The 21,216-nt window shown below is 31.7% G+C and overlaps 1 protein-coding gene across 1 annotated transcript; it reads right to left on the reverse strand.

The window, feature by feature from the left end:
- Positions 1-12,246: 12,246 nt before the first annotated feature.
- On the reverse strand, positions 12,247-17,529 carry LOC147813973 (uncharacterized). Its single transcript, XM_087160182.1, has one exon. The coding sequence runs from the start codon at positions 17,527-17,529 to the stop codon at positions 12,247-12,249; it is 5,283 nt and encodes a 1,760-aa protein (XP_087016308.1).
- Positions 17,530-21,216: the final 3,687 nt, after the last annotated feature.

A 21,216-nucleotide genomic window follows, 5' to 3' on the forward strand; every position in this document is an offset into this window, starting at 1 on the left:
TATTAAAGAATTATAATATTTAAATTTAAATTTTTTTAATTAAATATAAATCGTATTTCTTTGTTAAAAAAATGCAATTTATTGAGAAGAGTTAAGTACAAACTAGCAAATTAAAAATGTAAGCGCAGATATACACCAAATCTATCAGGCATTTTAACAGTATTGGACAGCAAACTTATATTTTCACAATTATTGAATGATGGAATGCATTTAATTGCTAAAATTATAAAATAAACATCGATATTTCTCCTTCATGAAAATTTAAATTGTAAAAAATAACTATAGATACGTAATAGAATTAATTTTTTATTTTGAAATTTGTATCAAGAAAGCATATCATAATAGTAAGTGATATCATGCTAATGTTCGTCTCTTTCAACTAACACATAGTTCAATGTCATAAATGAACTCTTTTTTGGAGAACAGGGGGGCTGGAAATGTAAAAAAATATCATCCCCTTATTAAAAAAAGCAAAAGATTGCTGGCTTAAAGTTCTTTTGAATCACCATAATACACTCTTCAAATAATATCACTTACCCGCTTTAGAGCACGCTTTAAAAAATTCCTGATAAAATTATGGTGAAAAGTACCAAAAATCTTGGACAAATACAGTAATGGATTCGTATTTCACTACAGTGATTCAGTGATTTTACAATAAATATTATTGCAAAAATTACGGTACAAAATCTTATTTGTTTAGAAAAATTATACATTGAAAATGGATTTTGTGGTATAAAGTACCGTAACAATGCGTGCTAGTACAATTTATCGTAGTTTCATACAGAATTTTGTACTGTGTTGTCATTATGTTTTCAAATAGCAAAATTTGTTTTCGTATGTTCGAATGTAAAAAATATAAATCTTTTATTTATATTTAAAATAAATAAATAAAACATGAAAAATTAAAATACTATCATTTTCTAAAATCCCTTTTGAACAACGACAAGATTTATTAAAGAATGCAAAGTGGGAAAAATGCTTAAGTTAGCACAAAGAAATAAAACGAGTGTCAGAGTATATTAAGACGAAACAAAATACTTTTCTCTGAGATATTTGCATGATAGACCCTCATTTCTTTCATTGGCGAAATACTTTGTTTTTCTGGAAGCTAGTCCTAAAAAGAAAAATTTCTCCATTTTCTGATTCAATGATCCGTGGATAAATCAAATCAAATAATCTATATCTTACAGGTAAAGACTTGAGAAAACTGTAAGAAGATCAGGGGTTTGCTGATGGATACTTCGAATATTTTTTTAAGCGTTAGAAATTCGTAAATTATATTTAGAAAATGTTTATAAGTATAAAATTTGTTTATAAGTATAACAATGACAAAGATGAATTTATAAATAATTGTTTTGTATTTTAATATTCTTCTTGAGCTGCACACTGTAAAAATTCCGAATCAAATAGCGGTAAAAATTAAAGTCAGTAAAGTTGTCGATACTTTTTACCTTGATATTAAATTACCGGGACATGTTATGGAACAAAAATTCTGATATACCACAATTTTTACTGTGATAATTACCATGAAATCGCTGAATCACTCTAATTAAATAAATATTACTGTAAATTTTCGGTTTTACGGCAAAAATGAACTTTATGGTGAAATGGATTTTACGGATGATGCATTCAAAGTTCTGGTACTTTATAGCATGATTGGATCCGGAATTTCTTACAATATAGATACTTGCAGAAAATGTAGAAATAAAAAATGTAGAAAAAAAACATGAGGCTTTTCTGGGAAGTAAATGCCGTTTCCTTCTACTGTCACCGCAGCGGTAGTGTCGCACACATTGGATTTGGTTGCTCAACTGACCACTCATTACAGGCAGATTGTGCTATGTGTACGTGCTTTAGTGAGTGTTCAAAATGTTCAAGATAATTGTTGATCCCGCCGACTATGAAATGCATTCTGTAATACGGCTTTTAAATGCGGCGCATGACTGTGAAATATTGCAAAATTTTGCTGCGAGAAATCTTCTTACAGTCAAAAAATTCCGGATCAAATTACGGTAAAAAGACCGGCACTCAGGGCCCCGGTACTTTTTTCCGTAACATCTATTTTACCGCACATGTAAAGGAACAAAAAATCTGATAAACCGCAATTTTTGCAGTATTAATTACTGTAAAAACTCTGAATCACTATAATTTAATAAATATTAATGTCAAAATTACGGTACAATCTTTTACGGAGAAATGGGGTTTACGCATAATGCGACCAAAGTGCCGATACTTTATACCGTAATTTGATCCTGATTTTTTACATTGAAGTCAATGCATTGTGTTACTTCATGACAACGCACTTCCTCATACACTGAAAACCTTATTTAACAATTCGATTGTGTGTAGTTCGATTACCAGGCATATATACCCGACCTCTCAACTTCAGATTACTACTTGTTTTAGAATTTAAAGTGTGATGACGCCAAAATTGATGTTCTACAGTTGTTTTCACTGGCACCATTTGTATTGAAAGGTAGAGACAAGTTGGTTTCCCACTATGAAAAATATCCGAACAATGGTGCATCGAAAAAAAATTGGTGTATAGTTCTGGTGTCGGGGTGAATTAAAAATTTTTACAAAGCATCTAGTCAAATTTTTACTTAACTATTCACCTGTAGATTATGGTTTTATTTATTCATTTATTCATTTTGCTTACTTGTTTACTGACAACACATATTTTTATGTAAATCAGAATCAATTTAATGGCTTCATCGGAATGGCAAAAATATTCCGTTTAAAAAAAGCAAGCAATTTTATAGTTATGTATTCGCACTAGTTCTTTCAAACAACTGTCACTTTGCCTATTTTATCTAATTTTTCTCACGATAACTACAGTACTCTAACACTAAAAACTTTGGCAAATATACACCAACATTTTAATAACTAAATAAACCGTAACAGTAAAAGTAACAGAGCAAATAAATAACTGAAACTGTAACAGTAAAAATGTAAATAAAAAATGCAAAAAATTTTATTTTAGCTCAACACCAACACTGGTGGCAACTATAAACTAAAAATTTTTACATTGTGTTACGCATCATTGTGATGTAATTATCTCATTAACTAAAAAAATTAATAATTTTGCATTATTTTAAGCAAAAGAAAGTCAAAGTTAATCGTAAGTTCACTAATCTGTTAAAAGGGTGTTAATCTTCGTAATACAGTTGGAAAGTTTAAAATCTTTCAATTTTTAAATAAAATAATACGTTAAATCCTTTCAAATGTTTTAGAAAAATATTTGGTTTGGAGAAACTAGTATATCCATTGCATTACATTTTATATTGCAAAAATCAATAAAAAATATCTAATAAATAAGGAATTCTTAACTTCCTAATCTTTAGAGATATATATATTCTTTAACTTCCTGGCAACCGCGTTTCTGGCTTCCTGTGATCTGCGTCTTATAATCTTTCTATGGGTTTGTTGTAGACTCAGTCGACATTCGTCTCCTGATGTTAGGCTTCTAGTCTTATATGCTGACAATTTCAGCTGCAGGCATCCCCTCTTGAGATCGCCATAGTCACTGTGTGCAATTACATATTTTATTCTCTGAAATAAAACCGATTTTGTTTTGAAAATACATAGTTTATTCATGTAAGTTAATTAAATTAAAAATTGCAATTTATTTAATGATTGTTTTATAACAATTCATTTTTAACAAGGAGTAAAAAAATAATGCAAATATGAGATGTTTTGTCGTTCACAACGGTATATTTGAAATTCTTAAAGCGGTTAAGTATATATCAATGCATTTCTAACTTAACATTTGTAGATTGTGAATCGCGTTTAAAATATCGGATAAATATTTATCAAAGTATCCGTAAATAAAAATTTCTTTTATTTTCGAAATTCCATTTTAAACGCTAGTTAACACCGTAAAAAATTTCGGATCAAATTACTGTATAAAATACTAGCCCTGGGGGTGCATCATACATAAAATTTACTTTTACCGTAAAATCCATTTTTATCGTAAAATATTAAACTGTAATTTTTATAGTATTATTTATTTAATTAAAATAATTCAGTGACTTTAGTTAATTATTACTGTAAAAATTAGGGAACAGGTTCCGGTCAAATGGATTTTACTGTAGGAAGTACCGGCACCTTGAGTTCTGAAAGTATTTACCGTAATTCGAACTGAAACTTTTTACAGTGAAATATTTTTCAACGCATACGTAATTTAATATGATTTGAATTTAGTGGATTGCATTAAGAAAATTGGTTAAAAATTTATTACATTATCGGTGATTGATGGAACATCTTTTCTGTTTTGTGAGCGAAATTCACTACAATGGGAATAGATATAAACTTAACTAATGTTAACGGGTCGGTATAGCCTGGTTGAGCCCGTGGTCGTAAAAACGGGAGTTTGAATCCCACCGGTCGAAGACTCCCCGTGTATTAAATGGTGACTGGTGCACATTAAATCTGTTGGAGTCATAAATTCCTCCATATTCTTAAAACAAGTCAATGCCTCTTGGGATACTGATGGAGATTGATTGTTCGTTGGTTCAGGTCAAAATCACGATGAAGGAAACATGGATGGGTTCTTCCTATAAAACGAGCTGTGACGTGTGTGTGGCTAAAGTCGTATTCTTGGCCATAGATGTTGCCCCTGATAAAACAATAAATGCAACCTCTGCCTTAATTCGCTTGATTTCAAACAGGGTTGCAGGTATTTGAAAGTGGCATAAGTAACAACAATAAGAACTTGTGTTAATAACTTCATGAAGTATAAGTAGGTGTTTTTGTTGTGATATGTTGAAATGATAATTATGACTTGAAAATTCGCATAACTAAATGATAAGCTAAAATCTAAATTAGTTGCAATTTATTTGTCTATAAAAGAACAAAATAAATTACATTTTCAAAAGGAAAGAGAATTGTAACCATTGTGATATAAATTTTTAAAATTTGATAAGATATTTCAATATATTATCAACTGCTCTGAAAAGTACAAAAATTGAGATTATTCACTTTTATGACTTTCGTCTAAGAAAGAGCAATATTTTTTTTAAAACTTTTAAAATGATTTCTCGCTTAAGAGTTTGATTAATTATGTACAAAAAGATAGTATAAACAATTTAAATTTAAGTTACGCATCAAGTTTAAGGCATTCAAATAATCAATTTTCGAGAAGCATAATATTTGTGAAAGATAATAACTGATTTATTATTAAATTTGTGCAAGATTATAATTTGTTCTTACGTAATTTGTACAAAATAATAATTGCCTTATTATGCACTGATAAAAAAGTAAAACTACCGGAATGTGGTAGAATTTACCATGTTTTTTGGCTCTATGCACTGTTGAAAAATTCCTTATCAAATTACGGTATAATGTACCGGCAGTTTGGGTGAATTGCATTTTAATGTAAAATCCATTTTTACCGTAAAATATTATAAATCTGGAAATAATATTTATTTAATTAGAGTGATTCAGTGATTTTACGGTATATCGGAATTTTTTGTTCCGTAACATGTTCTGATGGAAATTGATTTTGCGGTAAAATGTATCAGCATTTTTACCGTAATTTGATCCGGAACTTTTTGCAGTGTCGGAACAACAAAGCTCTGTGTAATTTTTACCGAATAACTTTGGTGACGATTTTCGTAAAATTAACAATAAAATGTGTTTTTTTAATATGTGACAAAATCTGGTAAATGTAAAATTTGGTAGTTTTATCACGATATATTAGGCAGAAAACAATTTATCCGGTTGAATTTCCTTTTCAAATTTGTATTTTTTACTAAATGTGCGAAGAATTATAATTTAGAAAACCAGAATTTCCAGCAACCGTCACCATATGAATGGAAAAATTACCAAATGAATGGTTGAAGTACCGTTTTCATAGCCCCGAACTTTTTACCAGAAGTGTTATTATCATGTACGATAATTTTTCCAAGATAGTTTCCTTCATGAGTAATTTGTGCAAGATAATAATTGCTGCATTATGTAACTTTGCAAAATATTTTTTAACTTTAACCGGACGGAGTATTTCTCGTCTTAGTATCTGAAGACAAATAGCCTTTTCTCAAAAACTTAATTTATTTTTTTTCGAAGACGAAATGCTTTTAGTCGTTTTTTTTTAAAAAGAGGGTGGGACGCTGAATAGAATAAGAAATTGCTTTAAACAATTTTTTTGAAACTTAAATAATCTGCACACTTCATACCGGTTATTTTATTTATTATTTCATCCATAATCACACTTATATGTTAAATATTACTATTCCCATTTTTAAAAAAAATATCAAAAATAACTCCAATCTTTGCATTTTCAATAACACTAATTCATAAGCATTTCACGTTCTCATCTACAATGTCTCAACTTTTCAATTCCTAGAAATTCCTTTCTCATTTGAACAAGAAACCCTTGACAGTGTGTCATTTTGAAGTTTGTCGATACGAACGCTTCCGTCATGAAGATTGATGTTAATTCTTAGAATAAAGACATAAAACACAATGATGGATCATGCATCACCCCCTGTCACTTATTTTTGTTTCGATAAGTGTATATCCTCAATTCTATTTTATTGTTTGAAAGAACAAATTTAAACATGTCAAAGAGAAATTGTAGTCTCGCTAATGAAGAATTAAACAGGCGAATGGAATAACAAACACAGAGAAACAGATTACTTTTCGTGCACTTTTTCATCTTGCGCAATTAATTATCTTCCTGATGTTGCATAATTGATGGTGTTTATTTGTATTCCTAAACAGTTCCAGTTTTGGAATTTTTAAATAAAAGTACAAATTTTTAATTAGATAATTAAGATACTTAAACACTTGAATGTTTAAACAATCCGTTAACTTAAAAAATACATCGATTTTCCTTCTTCTTGCTTCAAGCACAATTTTTAAGTCAAAATAGAATTTAATTAAAATTGTAAAATTATGTTTTGCTTGATAAATTGTGTTGCAGCCTCTTCTTACTAGAAGTAAAATAAGCCAGAACTTATTAGTTATGTGAACAATATGCCCGAACTAATTATATAATAAGAAATATAATTAACTCTAGTGCAATTTGTTAATTGATATTAAAACTTATGATGTATCAAGAAAATTACTCAAAATGACTACTAATTGTGCAATTAGTGAACCTTATAAGCGAAATAATATTCCGAAATCACTTATAACTTAAAACTACCATCTGTTTTATTTTCTGATGCGGTATAATGATTGTATTTTAAACTGCATTTTTAAGTATGCTTAAACGAAATTGCAACCTCTTCAAACAAAAGTCAGTCTCGTTTTGTTCCAAAATATATTGACATAAGATAAAATTCACAAGAACAAAGCTCATTCCTCAAAAGAGCAAAGCTCGTTCTTCATATACTTACAGTTCACATTTTATTCAAAAATATTCTTAGTGAATTGGATATAAATAGGATTTTGTGTAATTGGAGAATCGTTGTCACAAGCAATAGAATTTTAGAGAGTGAGTAATCTGTGTGTTTCCCAACATGATCTTAATGAGCAGCTATTATCTTTGTAACGAGACTAGAGTATTCATTATACTACCTTTTCCTAGTAATAAACTAATTCTAAACGATACGAGAAGGCGTCATTCAATAACCGCTGTTTAATGAGCAAGGTACCTAAATAATCACATGTAAATTGAGAAGCATAACTTTTTCTTCCTAACCCCATATAGAATATAATAGTAATAATATAAAAATATATGTATAGTTATGAAGCTACATTATTGAGACATTTATAGTGATTAAATATGCGTCAGAAAGTAAACGATAATTGGTCTGGTTATCAAACGCTATAAATTATTGAGCTACATTATTGAGACATTTATAGTGATTAAATATGCGTCAAAAAGTAAACGATAATTGGTCTCGTTATCAAACGCTATAAATTATTGAGCTACATTGTTGAGACATTTATAGTGATTAAATATGCGTCAAAAAGTAAACGGTAATTGGTCTGGCTATCAAACGCTATAAAAACACTTCTATATGTAAAGAATTGTCACTATAAAAAATTAAGATTGTAAATTATATAAAACTTAAAATGATTCTGCCAATTAACTGAACACTAATTGCACCTAGTTAAGTTTGATATTTAAAATTCTTAAGGGGGACTTGTCATAGAACCTATACTCTGAGCATAAAAAAGAAAACCTCCCATAGAGCAATGGCTAAAGTGTGCAAAATATGCATTTTACTTTCAGCATAAATCGTGAAAGAGAAGTTAGCTACCGTCAAAGACGGTTAAAGACGGTTCCACATATGAAAGTTAACATTTCACTTTCATATGATATGTTTCCATTCTTGTATTAGGAGCCTCTAGGAGCTGCAATGACTCAGTGGTTAACGCACTGAACTGTCATTGGTTCGATTCCTGACGTAGGGGTGGTTTGAGCCAACCCAGCTTCAGATCGATTGGTAGCAACTTGTCTGGGAAATAAAGGCGGCTTGAGCGCAGTGCTAACCACATTGCTTCAATACAGCCGTTTGGGATGAAATTATGAAATTTTAACCTCTATGACCCCTTGGCTCTCAGTGGAGTGTTGCTGGAATGCTTTAATTTATATTTTATATATTAGTTTTTTTTAATAATAATATTTCTCACATGTTTTTTTCCTTTATAACCGGAATTGAGCAGTCTCAACAATTAAACTGTTCACGACTATCAATGTACAACTCCACAATCTTGTAATTTTGTGCCCAATTCCGAAGACAAGGGATATCCTGGACGCATTGGAAGAAATTAGCATTTATGGTGAATGTTTTGATACAACTAACCCGCATCTGCGTTACATGGTGAGGAAAACATTCTACGGTTAGCCAGTTGGAAAAGGAACTCTAACCCATATTCTCTCTACTAGTGAGAATGTTTTAAGTCAGCACTGTGGTCAGAGCGAGCTGGATGCAAAATTGATATCGACAATCAGTGACTGGGATTCGAACCTAGGTCACTCCATCCGGTGACAAACGTTCTATCCCCTGAGCCACCACGACTTATATTTCTTACTATTTTATTTTATAAGCATCGTTGAGCAGGTGACAAAATTTTGGGTTCACGACTACCAATGTTTAACTCCGTAGCCTTGTAATTTTAAACCCAATCCAGAAGACGAGAACTTCAGGATCAAGTATTGGGAGAAATTTGCCTTATGGACTTTTATGGAACATGGATGGAACATTACATGGAGAAGAAAACAACGAAAACATCCCGCGGTATATTTAAGTATATTTTACGTTAGCACTGTAGTCGATGCGAGCCGAATACGGAAATATCTCTTGCTAGGAACTTTTATAGGTTACAAATTTCTTGCATTTTAGTGCTCGACATTACAAAATCTAACGATGTCATTTAAAGGTTACAAAACCTACTCCAGCATTGACGTTTTCAGGGACGAAAATAATTAGTGAATGGCTTAAATGCATGGTTAAATGATTCTATTCCCTCTTTAAGTTTTTGTTAAAAAAAATTTCCTGCATCGAATCCAAAGAATTATTACTCTACAGTTTTTACAACGTATGTATAACATCTAGAAATCCGTTTTTCGTGCAATACATACATCCCTAAGATGTGTTACATTCCAAGTTCTTTTCAAATGTTGAAAGTTGAGTATGATATGAAAAAAATTCGTTGTTTTAATTTTCAGCTTACTTATTGTACCAATTGTTCCTTGCACAACATTTAAAAAAATATAATTTAATCTATTAATAGTTTCATCAGAAATAAGTTTCAGACTAACTGTTACATGAAATCACTTCATAATTAACAATTTAAGATGTTAATTCTTTCTAATGAGATCAGTTTTTGTTGTTATTTTTTATGCATGCATAACTAAACAAATGTATTATTATGAATTTATTCATTTGTTTCATAAGACGGTGCTAATACAAGTTTTAAGCACAACATTTAAAAAAATAATTAAATTATATTACATTTTTAACACGAATACTATCTAAAACAACTGCCTTTTACATGAACTGCTTTCAAGACTAATAGTTAATAAATGAGAGATTTTTTTGTTATTTTTTATGAGTAATTAAACATATATATTATTATGATAAAATATGAATGTCCAAAATTCTTACGGTTCTCACACGTGTGCGAATTCCCTTTGGCCATTAATTTAGCTTCTTAGTACCAAGTTTTTTTTTTAATTCAGTTTATAATTTAGCGAAATTAATTATTTTCAGTTCTCAAAAATAATTACTGATGAAACTAAAATTTTCATAATTATTTTTGCCAAGCGAACTAATATCGGTACTTATTTCAAGGGCCGTAAAAATTTGCCAAACGTAAAAATTCACCAATTACTCGTAATATGATTTAGTTTCATTTCTAAAACATGGTAATTGATTGTGAGTAATGCCTAATTGGAAAATCCCTATTGATTACTGTAATCATTACATAAAATTATTATCTTCAAATAAAACTAAATATTTCATAGCATTTTAAATTTGTTATTCCTAAATCTGCTTACCTAGTAAAAAGAAATCTCTAAAATATTTCTAAACTACCTGGATATAACGCTCTCTTATTATTTATTGCTTTTGTTGGGTAATAAGAATAAGAAAAATCTCGTTTTTGTTACAAACTATTTTTGTTAAAGTAAACCAACTACGTTAGAAGTTACCTTTTGTTTGCTTGTTAAATAAAAATTGAATTACTCCACAGGAAGTAGTTCCCAAGATAAAGGTGAAATATCATTCAGGATTTTCTCTCTCTACCACGAATCTTGTCTGGAAAGAAGGAAAATGGAAGTAATAACTTAATATCTAAGACCGTTGAATGTTTTTTTTTTATTTGTTTTTCAGACATTAGAGAAATTATGTTTCGAAAACTTTCTAACTAGTTAACACAAGGTACAAATAATTTTAGCGCACATTAAACGAAAGGAGTAAAAAAATGCGGAAGTAATAATTATCTATATATAAATGAACGTCTGTGTGTGTGGGTTTGTCTTTTATAGACTCCTAAACCAACTGACCGAAAGCTATGAAACTTGGCATACTGATAGTTTAAAGGTCGAGGAAGGTCACTATCGACATTAGAACATTCTACGACGAACCATTCGAATGGGATGAGCAAACGACGAAATGGAATTTTCTGATTGGTTAAGCGTTAACCATTGTTTTAAATTCAAGGATTCAGTTCGTTGGTGTCGTGTCATGGACAGAAAATAATTTTAAATGTGATCAAAGTTCCCATATACAACATTTGCAATTCGGTATACTATAGCCTACGTCACAGATCGTGTTATTCCTACTAAATTTAGCTAGTAAACAGCATTTTCTGCGAACCTGATTTCTAGCAACAAGTAAAAGCATCAAACGAAGTGTCTTGTTATAAGTCGCTACTCGCCAAGTTGGAATTGTATTAGTCTAATTCCTTTGGAAATAATTTATATCGTTGTTTTACCGATGTTTATGAATTCAGTAAGCATATTTAAAACTCAGTTTATTAATTAAACTAAAAGGTAAATGTTATTCCTAGTAAGTGGAAGTAGTTGTGCTTTTTTCATATTATACCCAATTGGGTATAATATAAAAAAAACACAACTACTTCCACTTAGTAGGAATAACATTTACCATGACGCAATGCTAAATTCTATGCCACTATCCACATAAATCACTTATTAATCAAAAATCGAATATCAATTATTTTTCTTTATAATGCAATAAAATCTGGCGAGCAGCTATTTAAACGATCAAACACTTCGTTTGTTTATTTGTGGCTTGAGGTTAGGCTCGCAGAAAATACCGTTCATGGGTTAAATTTAGTAGGAATAACACAACCTGTGACGTAGGCTATAGTGTCGTTAATAAGTTAAAATAAATAATGCGGACGCCTTTTAAATAAAATCAATCAAATGAACTACAAGTTCTACAGATGAATGACAACAATTATAAAACTTTAATCTTTTAATAACAAATAATTTAGCATCAAAAACGGATTCTAAAAATTATAATTCTAAATTACAACAGAAAAGAACAACAACAAAAAACTATCTCAGGTTGCCACGCAACCTAAAGTGAAATATTAAAACAAATAAATCTAAAGAAAATTAAAGGTGGCGCTTCGGTCAAATATACATACGCTAATGACTTAAAATCTTAAACATACTCCCACCTTGCAAAGTGATATTATAAATAGCACTTTGGAACAAACAGTTAGCATTTCTTTAAAATACAAACTAACTCATGTATATTGGTCACCTTTATATGAAACGAATTAAAAAAATATTCAGTCATTATATAAATAACAAAAAGTTCATAAATCTAAACGTTGTGGAATTTTTATGATTCTTCCCAATCTGCCTTTGATAGGAGAATTCACTTCCAAATTATCAGGCACATCAACGGACTTGGGAATATTATCAACTTCCAAGTTAAGTTTCTTTGAAGACTTTTCCAGAACATCCATATCGTTCTTTGCTGATAACTCTAAAGGATAAAGTCTTTGGAAAGGTCGGATCCTTTCTCCTTGAGAGGTTCTTAATCTGGCTACTCTAGGAATATTGTCCTTTCCAGGATAAAGCTCCAAGACAATTCCAAGAGGCCAATCTATGCGTCGAGCATTATCTTGTCCTATTAAAACAATATCACCGATGTTTATAACATCATTCCTTCTTATTCCCTTGTGCACTAGCTGAGCAAGATATTCATTTCTAAATCTTTGTTTGAGATCTTCACGTAATTTTTGCAAAAATTTCACGCGTTTCAACATAGAGTTTCGATTCACAAGGTCTAGATCGGGAGTTTCGTTGCTGTTGCTACCTTCCCCGTATATAAATGTTGCCGGAGTTAAAGGTACTAATTCAGATGGATTATCGTGAATGTAGGTCAATGGTCTGCTATTTATAACCGATTCACAGTCACATAAAATTGTAGTTAGTTCTTCATAATCTACAACAGATTTACCTAACACACGACGCAGAAGAGTCTTAAGCATTCCAACTATCCGCTCCCACCATCCACCCCACCATGCTGCTGTGGGTGGAATAAATTTCCAAACTATTTTCTGAGCGGTTGAGTATACAGCAATTTTGTCCCAATCTAAATTCTTTAAATAATTGTTTGCTCCTACAAAATTCTTTCCATTATCCGAGTAAATGACCGATATTCTACCTCTTCTTGCGATAAATCGTCTGAATGCTTGAATAAAAGCATCTGTAGTGAGAGACTGTACTAATTCAAAGTGAACTGCTCGGTACACAGCACAGGTAAACAAAACGATCCAAGCTTTTTCATTCGATTTTAGAAACAGAGGACCGGCATAGTCCACACCAGACACTTGGAAAACTTTTGTCTGAGTAACTCTTTCTCTTGGAAGGGGCGCAAACGGAACTTCTACTGGTTTAGCTTGATGACGCTTACAAGTCACACACTTGGAAATAACTTTATTTACTAACTTTTTAGCTTTAAGAATCCAGTATCTCTCTCTGAGTCTTGAGAGTAAGATGGAACGCCCTGCATGCATCGCTTTTATATGCTCTTCACGGATTAATTCTAACACAACACTGTTAGCAGGTAAAAGGATTGGACATCTGAAATTCTCATTCTCATCACTATGTACAAGTTTGGTCTTTACTCTCAGAATATCACTTTTATCTCGAAAAGCTTGTATTTTGGCGAGAAATTTATCATCTTGGAAATGCGTTGTTTGCATTGACTTAAAAATCACACTTTCGGCCTTTGTTAACTCCTCACAGACTAAATTTCCCTTCAACTTATCCTGATGTGAAACGTTGTGGACAAAACGTAGAATCCAAGCTACTACTCTTACATTTCTGCTATATGTTGAAAAGTAATTACACCATATTTCCGATACTTCAATATTTACCATGGAAATAACTACTTGTTTTCTTTTTTCCAAATTTACCTCTTCTTCATTAACGGATATTTCGTCAGCTGCTGCAGGCCATTGTGTGTGGGAAAGATATAGCCAGCTGGGGCCCTCCCACCACTTCGAATTGCCAAGTTGTTGAGCAGAGCAACCTCTACTTGGTAAGTCTGCGGGATTCATAGATACGGGCAAATGCCTCCATGCTTTTACTGGAGTCAATTTCCTGATTTCTTGAACTCGATTTTCCACAAATACACCCCATGTGTCTTCTCTTTTAAGCCAAGCTAATACAGTTGTTGAGTCTGTCCAGAAATGAACTTTGTCCGTCTGAAACTGTTTTACTATTTCAATAGAAAGACGAGCTGCAATTGTGGCACCAAGAAGTTCAAGTCGAGCAATCGTTGTTTCCTTTTTCCCGCTAGGTGCGATTCTTGCTTTACTCTGTATCAGGTGAACTTGAACATTGCTTTCATCTTCTATTCTCAGGAAAACTACTGTGGAATACGCAAATTTACTGGCATCACAAAAGAAATGTAATGAAATGCGTTCGTAACCTTTGTCACAATGTAACCACCTTGGGATTTCTATGTGCTTCAGATATTCAAGCTGACTTAGCCACTTTGTAAAATCTTCTCGTGTTTTTGTGTCAACTTCATCGTCCCAACCAATTTTAGCTTTCCACAAATTTTGTAACCATAATTTTGGTCGTAGCGATACCGGGCTAGTTATCCCCATAGGATCGAAAACTCTGTGTGAGGCAGCTAAAATGCTTCTTTTGGTGATTTTTTCAAGTTTTGTGTCTTTCATATCAGGAATATTAATTAACAGAGTATCACTTTGTCTATTCCACTTCATTCCCAGAATATTGGTCTCACTAGAATTAGGTTCTGATGGGTTAGTAGACTCCCACCCTCGTAAATCAAATTGTCTTTCAGCCATAATATTAGTAGCAACTTCTATGAATTGTTTCAGCTCTAATTCAGTTTTCACACTTGTGAGGCAATTATCTACATAAAAACTGCATATTAGTTCCTGTATAATCTCTTTAGGGTATTTTTCCTTCCCTCTCACTGCTTCTTCTAGTTTATTATTCAAATGGTATTGAATAGTAGCTCCTAGCAAAAACGGACTACAAGAAACACCAAACACAACTCTTCGATGACGAAAATGTTTCAGCTGTCCATCTTCTCCATACCATAAGAATCGCAAGAAATTTCTATCATTTTCATAAAGACTTATTTGCAAAAAAGCCTTACGTATATCAGCTGTTACGCCAAATTGATATCTCCGAAATTTATTTATCATTGAGGGAATTACTTCTATCAAATTTAACCCTTTTTCTACACAATCATTTAAACTAGGAACTCCTTTTCTCTTAGAAGAAGCATTGAACACGGGCCTGATTTTAGTTGTGCTGCTCTCCTTTATCACAGGTCGATGAGGTAAGTAATGACAAGGTATCCCCATGTCTTCTTTTGGAACCTCTTCAATTATTTCCTCTTTCTCCCAGTCCTTGAACACTTCTCCATAGGCATCATACAATTTGTCGGTTTTCAACTTGCGTGTTGTCATTTGCAATCTCTTTAACGCCAAATCATAATTATCTGGCAAAGGCAAATGCCCATCAAGCCATGGCAGACTAACTATAAAACGGCCGTCTCCTTCAACTTTCACTGTATTTAAGAAATGTTCCATTGAGGCTTCTTGCATTTCCTCTCTAGATTTTTGTTCTGAAGGATCTTTTATTCCTAAAGAATCTAATCTCCACAGCTCAGAAATATCCATTTCTTTTACTAAAAGTGAAGTAACCAACATTGCATTGCTTGACGGTAAATCATTTTCAGGTGCTTTCCCTGTTAAAGTCCATCCCAATAGTGTCTCTATTGCTACTAATCCACTTGCCAAAACTCTTCGTTTTCCTGTCATAAGTTTTCCTATTACGTCAGCTCCAAGCAGAATTTGAACTGGTTGTGACTCATTTCCGACGTCTGACAACTTTATATTAATTTCTTCAAGCTCTTTTAACCAGGGTCCAAAGCTAACAGGTGTTATAGTATCACAAATAGATGCTTGATCTAAAGCTTCCATGTTACAAGTCAAGTTATTCTCTGGATTCCTTAATCTAATTCTATAACACGTGTGTTCAAATTTATCTGATTTATGACCACCAAACAAAGAGTGTATGAGAGTTTCTTTTCTCAAGGGAACATATTTCATCGTTTCAGCCAAATTTTTTAAAATATATGTTCTTTGTGATCCAGAATCTAAAACTGCTCTCACCACAATTTCTTTTCTATCAGATATCAGCTTTAGTTTCATAGTTTGAAGGAACACTTTCGGACCGTACGTGATGTTGGACATGTTTATTTCAGAACTTTCACTTTTCAGCCCAGATTTATCGGGTTCACGATTTTTTGCAGCTAAAGATTCACACATTAGTACCACATGTCTTTTACCGCATATGACACATTTTATAAAAGCTTTGCACTTACGAACTGGATGTCCTTGCATTAAACAGGCAAAACAACATTGACTTTCTCTTACTATGTTCTCTCTTTCAGCTAAAGTCATATTTCGAGCGGAAAAGCAATCTGAACTTTTATGTTTCCCTGAACAAAACACACACACTTTCTTCAAATCTTTTACATCTGTAGTCAATAGATTTGCTGCTGTTGGAAATCTTTTTGTTGGCAAATCTCTTGCTTTCTTTTTAAAGGGTAGGCGTTTTTCATCAGATCCCAAGCCAAAACCTGACATGGCCAAATTAATTCTTTCTTCACCTTCCGTTTCTGCCTTCAGAAAAGCCATGATGTTTGTTAATCGCTCTTTGGCGTCAACTGAAGCAACGCGCGAAGAACTTCGATTCCAGGCTTTTAGAAACTCTTCTTGGAAACAAGATTCTACCATAGGGAATAGTATTGAAGCGCATTTCTCGGTCGTAACACCTAACGTTTCTAAAGCTCTAAGATATGACTCTAGTTTGTCATAAAGGGACGTCATAGATATCTTTTCATGCTTTTGAACGGAAACTATGAGCTTCAACAATTCCCTAACATAAACTTCGACCAAAAGGTCATCCTTGCCAAATCGGGCTTTGAGGCTATCTACTGCTTTGGTATAGTTTGCAGCTGTTGGAGGAAAGCTTTCTACAACTTCTCTAGCTCTAGATCCAACAGTTGTAGCCTGAATCAGGTATTGAAATTTGTTTTCAGGGGCAATATCTGTATCATTATTAATTTGTTCAAATTGTCCCCAAAATGGTAGCCAATCTTTTAAATCTCCACTAAATTGCCTAAGTTCTAATTTTGGCAAATTAAACTGCTTTCTGGCACTGGCACTAATAATATTTGGCGGAGACTCACCGGTTCTTTGCGATGTAGCTTGAATTCTCGCCAACTCCAGTTCATGTTTTCTTATACTTTCTCTCTCTTCATATTCTCTTTGTTTCTCTTCATATTCTCTTTGTTTCTCTGTTTCTTCATATTCTCTTTGTCTCTCTTTTTCTTCATATTCCTCCTTTTGTCGTCGATCATTGACAGTAGCTACCAATACACTTGTTACAAAATCTGGATCAGCTAAATATTCTTTACTTTTCAAAATGATCGTTTTCAGATCCGCTACAGTAGCCTTTTGAGGTAATACTTCGCCAATTTCTTGGGCAACAATAATAAGATCTTCCTTTTTAAATCCTTTTGATGCTAAAAACATTTTTCAAATCAGAAATAGCGTATCAACCGTCCTGTCGCGGACGCCACAAAATGTCGTTAATAAGTTAAAATAAATAATGCGGACGCCTTTTAAATAAAATCAATCAAATGAACTACAAGTTCTACAGATGAATGACAACAATTATAAAACTTTAATCTTTTAATAACAAATAATTTAGCATCAAAAACGGATTCTAAAAATTATAATTCTAAATTACAACAGAAAAGAACAACAACAAAAAACTATCTCAGGTTGCCACGCAACCTAAAGTGAAATATTAAAACAAATAAATCTAAAGAAAATTAAAGGTGGCGCTTCGGTCAAATATACATACGCTAATGACTTAAAATCTTTCTTCATATATTTATAGATAACATCACTGATAATCACTGGCTTATAGCTCTATTTGATCAAAAAGTGGTTTTAGGTACGTATTTAAATATTTAATTATTTTATATTCGCTATGTCAGAAAAATTCAATGAACATTACGTGGTAGCTCGCGTGATTTACGTCACCGAAATTATACTTTTATTAGAGGTATGTTATTTTATACTGATACAAGGCTCTTTTATTTTATTTATATTAATTGTTTCAAACGGGTTTCTAAAAAATTACTTATTTAAAACCAACAATAATGGAATTGAAAAAAATATTTAGATATTCAAAAGCAAAATTAATTGAAAAGTAGCACTAATTCTTTTAAGAGGAACATAAAAAACGAAGCCATTGTGTCTTAATTGCGCCAATAATGCTTAATCAATAAATGTAATATATGCACATTGAAATAAACGAAATAAGCTATGTAAAACGAAAGCAAACGTAATGAAGTAAGGGTATTTATCTGTCAAAAAGAACCATAATAAATCATCATGCTGTCATTGATAACCGTAATGTTTAATTAATGTTGGTAATATGAATTAATTGAAATAAAAAAGTAACTTCTGAATAAAAAAAATAAAAAATAAGGAGAAATGATGCTTATTTAATGTTTTGGGTAACCGTAAAAATCTACATATTATTATTGACATTGATAATGTTTTAATTAATATTGATGATAATTATATTGGCAATTTATTCAATTGTGTATTAATAGAAATAAAATAATTGATAATGTGTATTAATTGAAATAAAATGAAATAAGCGATGTACTAAAAAGACAAGCTCATAGAGGAAAGATTAATGGGAAATCCGTTTAAAAAAAACGTAAAAAATCTGCATTCAAAGATGACGCTTTATTCATATGTGCCACTACTGGTACTATGGTAATTGAGGAATTGATTTTTTATAAGAATTCTAAAACAGGTTTTCCGCTGTTTCAGATAATATTTTTTCCAGTGTTAGCTAAGATAATGTATTAATATTTCAATGAATTAGAATTAAAAGAAGTTTTCTTTTTCAAAACCACATATAAATATTTTAACAGTAAATTAAAGGTTAGATAGAGAAATGGTCATGCTTTAATTTCTTTTTCGAGAAAAAAATTCGGCTTTAGTTGTCTGCCTCTGACAAATATGTATAAACTCAAATGGTGAAGGCATGTGTATAATAAGTACCAAATATACTAATATTGGTATAAAATATTACATTGATATATTTAGTGATTATTAAAACTGCGCCAATGCAAAGCAGTTTTAAAATGGATACTTTGGAATTAAGTATTTTACTTCCTCTCGAAAGGAATATGTACGCGAGAATATCGCTTAATAGTAGTCAATTTGAACTATCATGAATTGGCCGCGAACGATAGCATCATGCCAAGTGATGCTAAATACATATTATCTTTGTCCCAATGATATGAATTACAAACAACGAGCTTTGCTTACTTCGATAAAGCAAATGCACCGAAGATTACAACATGTAATATTAAATTTAAAAAAATAAAATTATTTTAGCTATATTAATCAAAGAATTTAGTGGAAGAACTAGGTAAGTGGTATTTTCAGAAATGAAAAAAGGAGCTGGATCCGAATTATTTTATTAGCTATTTATTAGAATTTCAGGCTTTATTTTATTTACCACTGCCTAATTTGAAATAAAAATCATGCAAGAATAATAAAAACTAATATGGATTAGTGATGTTAAGATCAGTTATGTTATATTAAGCATACCCATATTGACGCAACCACTTTATGTTATTTTCTCTAATTCCTTAATTCCCTTAAAAATGTCATTCACTTTGCTCTTTCATCAAGCTTTTTAATTGTATCGGTATATGCCTTTTAGTTTTGTGGATGACTGCGTTGTGTTTCTCGGTACTGATTTATTGATCCCTTTTTTTTTATTCTTCCCGTGAGAAAAACGGGTATTCAGCTAATAATAAATAAAAACGGTGATAAGCGTATGCTTTATTTTTACTAAAACATTTTGTATATCTTTCCTTCAATTATGGCTAATTTTTCTCTTACAACAAAAAATTAAATGCACCAAATTTTACCTATTTACTTTATTTTCAGCTATATGCTTCAAGTGAACAGTTTGTTAAATAGAGAGAATTATTATCCTTACTTGGTTACGGATGCGAATTTCATCAAGAGTTTTAAGTTAAAAGAAATTGTTGTTGTTGTCTTATGTCGCATGTCAATACAAGCCTATTTGAATTGTTTCTTCTTGTTTTCCCGTGGCGCCATATATGGCCAAGAACGTCACAGCTGATTTTTCAGGGAGGACCCAAAACGATTTTTCTCGTTTCTTTATAAGCGGTTTAAAAACCGTCAGATCAATTTTTTTCCACGCAGTTGATCTTAGACTACGATAACTCTAACTTTTTCTGCAAACCATTTTACGATTGTTTTCCATACTCACTCTTTTATTAAATACTTTGCTCGCGATTATTTTGTGGTTTTCAACATTTTATAAATGAAAAGGGCAACTAAAATTTTGAATGTTTTTATGCTTAAATATTTTTCTAAATAATTAATACTTTCTTCATACTAAGAAACTACAGCTGCTGATGTTCAGGAGACAGACCTCCCAATGAATTGACCAGACAACAACAGCTTGTGACAACAACAATGCTGACACAGTTACTTTATGTATAAAGAGAGTTGAACTTTGGGACAAACAGCATAGCCCTGCCATCAATTGATGACTAAAAAAACTAACCTGACTTAGTTTTTCCCTTTGCCCCCATGAGGCCGGATAGTCTGGTTGGTAGGGCATTGTTGCCATGTCCAAGAGGTAGTGAGTTCGATCCCCGCCAGCCAGAGACTCCCTGTGTAGTAAATGGTGACTGATGCACGTTAAGTCTGCCGAGTCGCGAAGTCATCCATATTCCCTTAACAAATCAATACCACTGTGGGTATTGATCCAGCAGTTTTCTTGTATTTTATGTACCTTAAATAATATTTATTTGCTGTATTTAATACCAAGGTACCATAGCCTACACCTCAAGGACACCTCACCATGCATCACAAGGTAAAACATGGTGTAGAACCTTGGGATACTTTGCAAGGATGTAAAAAAATAACTTATATATATAAAAATTACATCATAGAATAACAAATTTTGATTTTTTAAAGTGTTTGTAAGCTCTTAAAATGATAAGCAATAAGAAATAACTCACATTTCTAATATAATCTTTATCCAAGTAAAAATAAAAATATTTGTTTTCAAATTGTCCTGAAGTTCAACGCCTTCTTCCCCTTTTTGTTAAAATATCAGAGTTTGTTTGTAATAACAGTTTGTTT

Source organism: Parasteatoda tepidariorum, chromosome 3 (assembly GCF_982258835.1).
Source record: "Parasteatoda tepidariorum strain Cologne lab strain chromosome 3, Ptep-v5.0, whole genome shotgun sequence".
NCBI classification, from domain to species: Eukaryota; Metazoa; Arthropoda; class Arachnida; order Araneae; family Theridiidae; genus Parasteatoda; species Parasteatoda tepidariorum.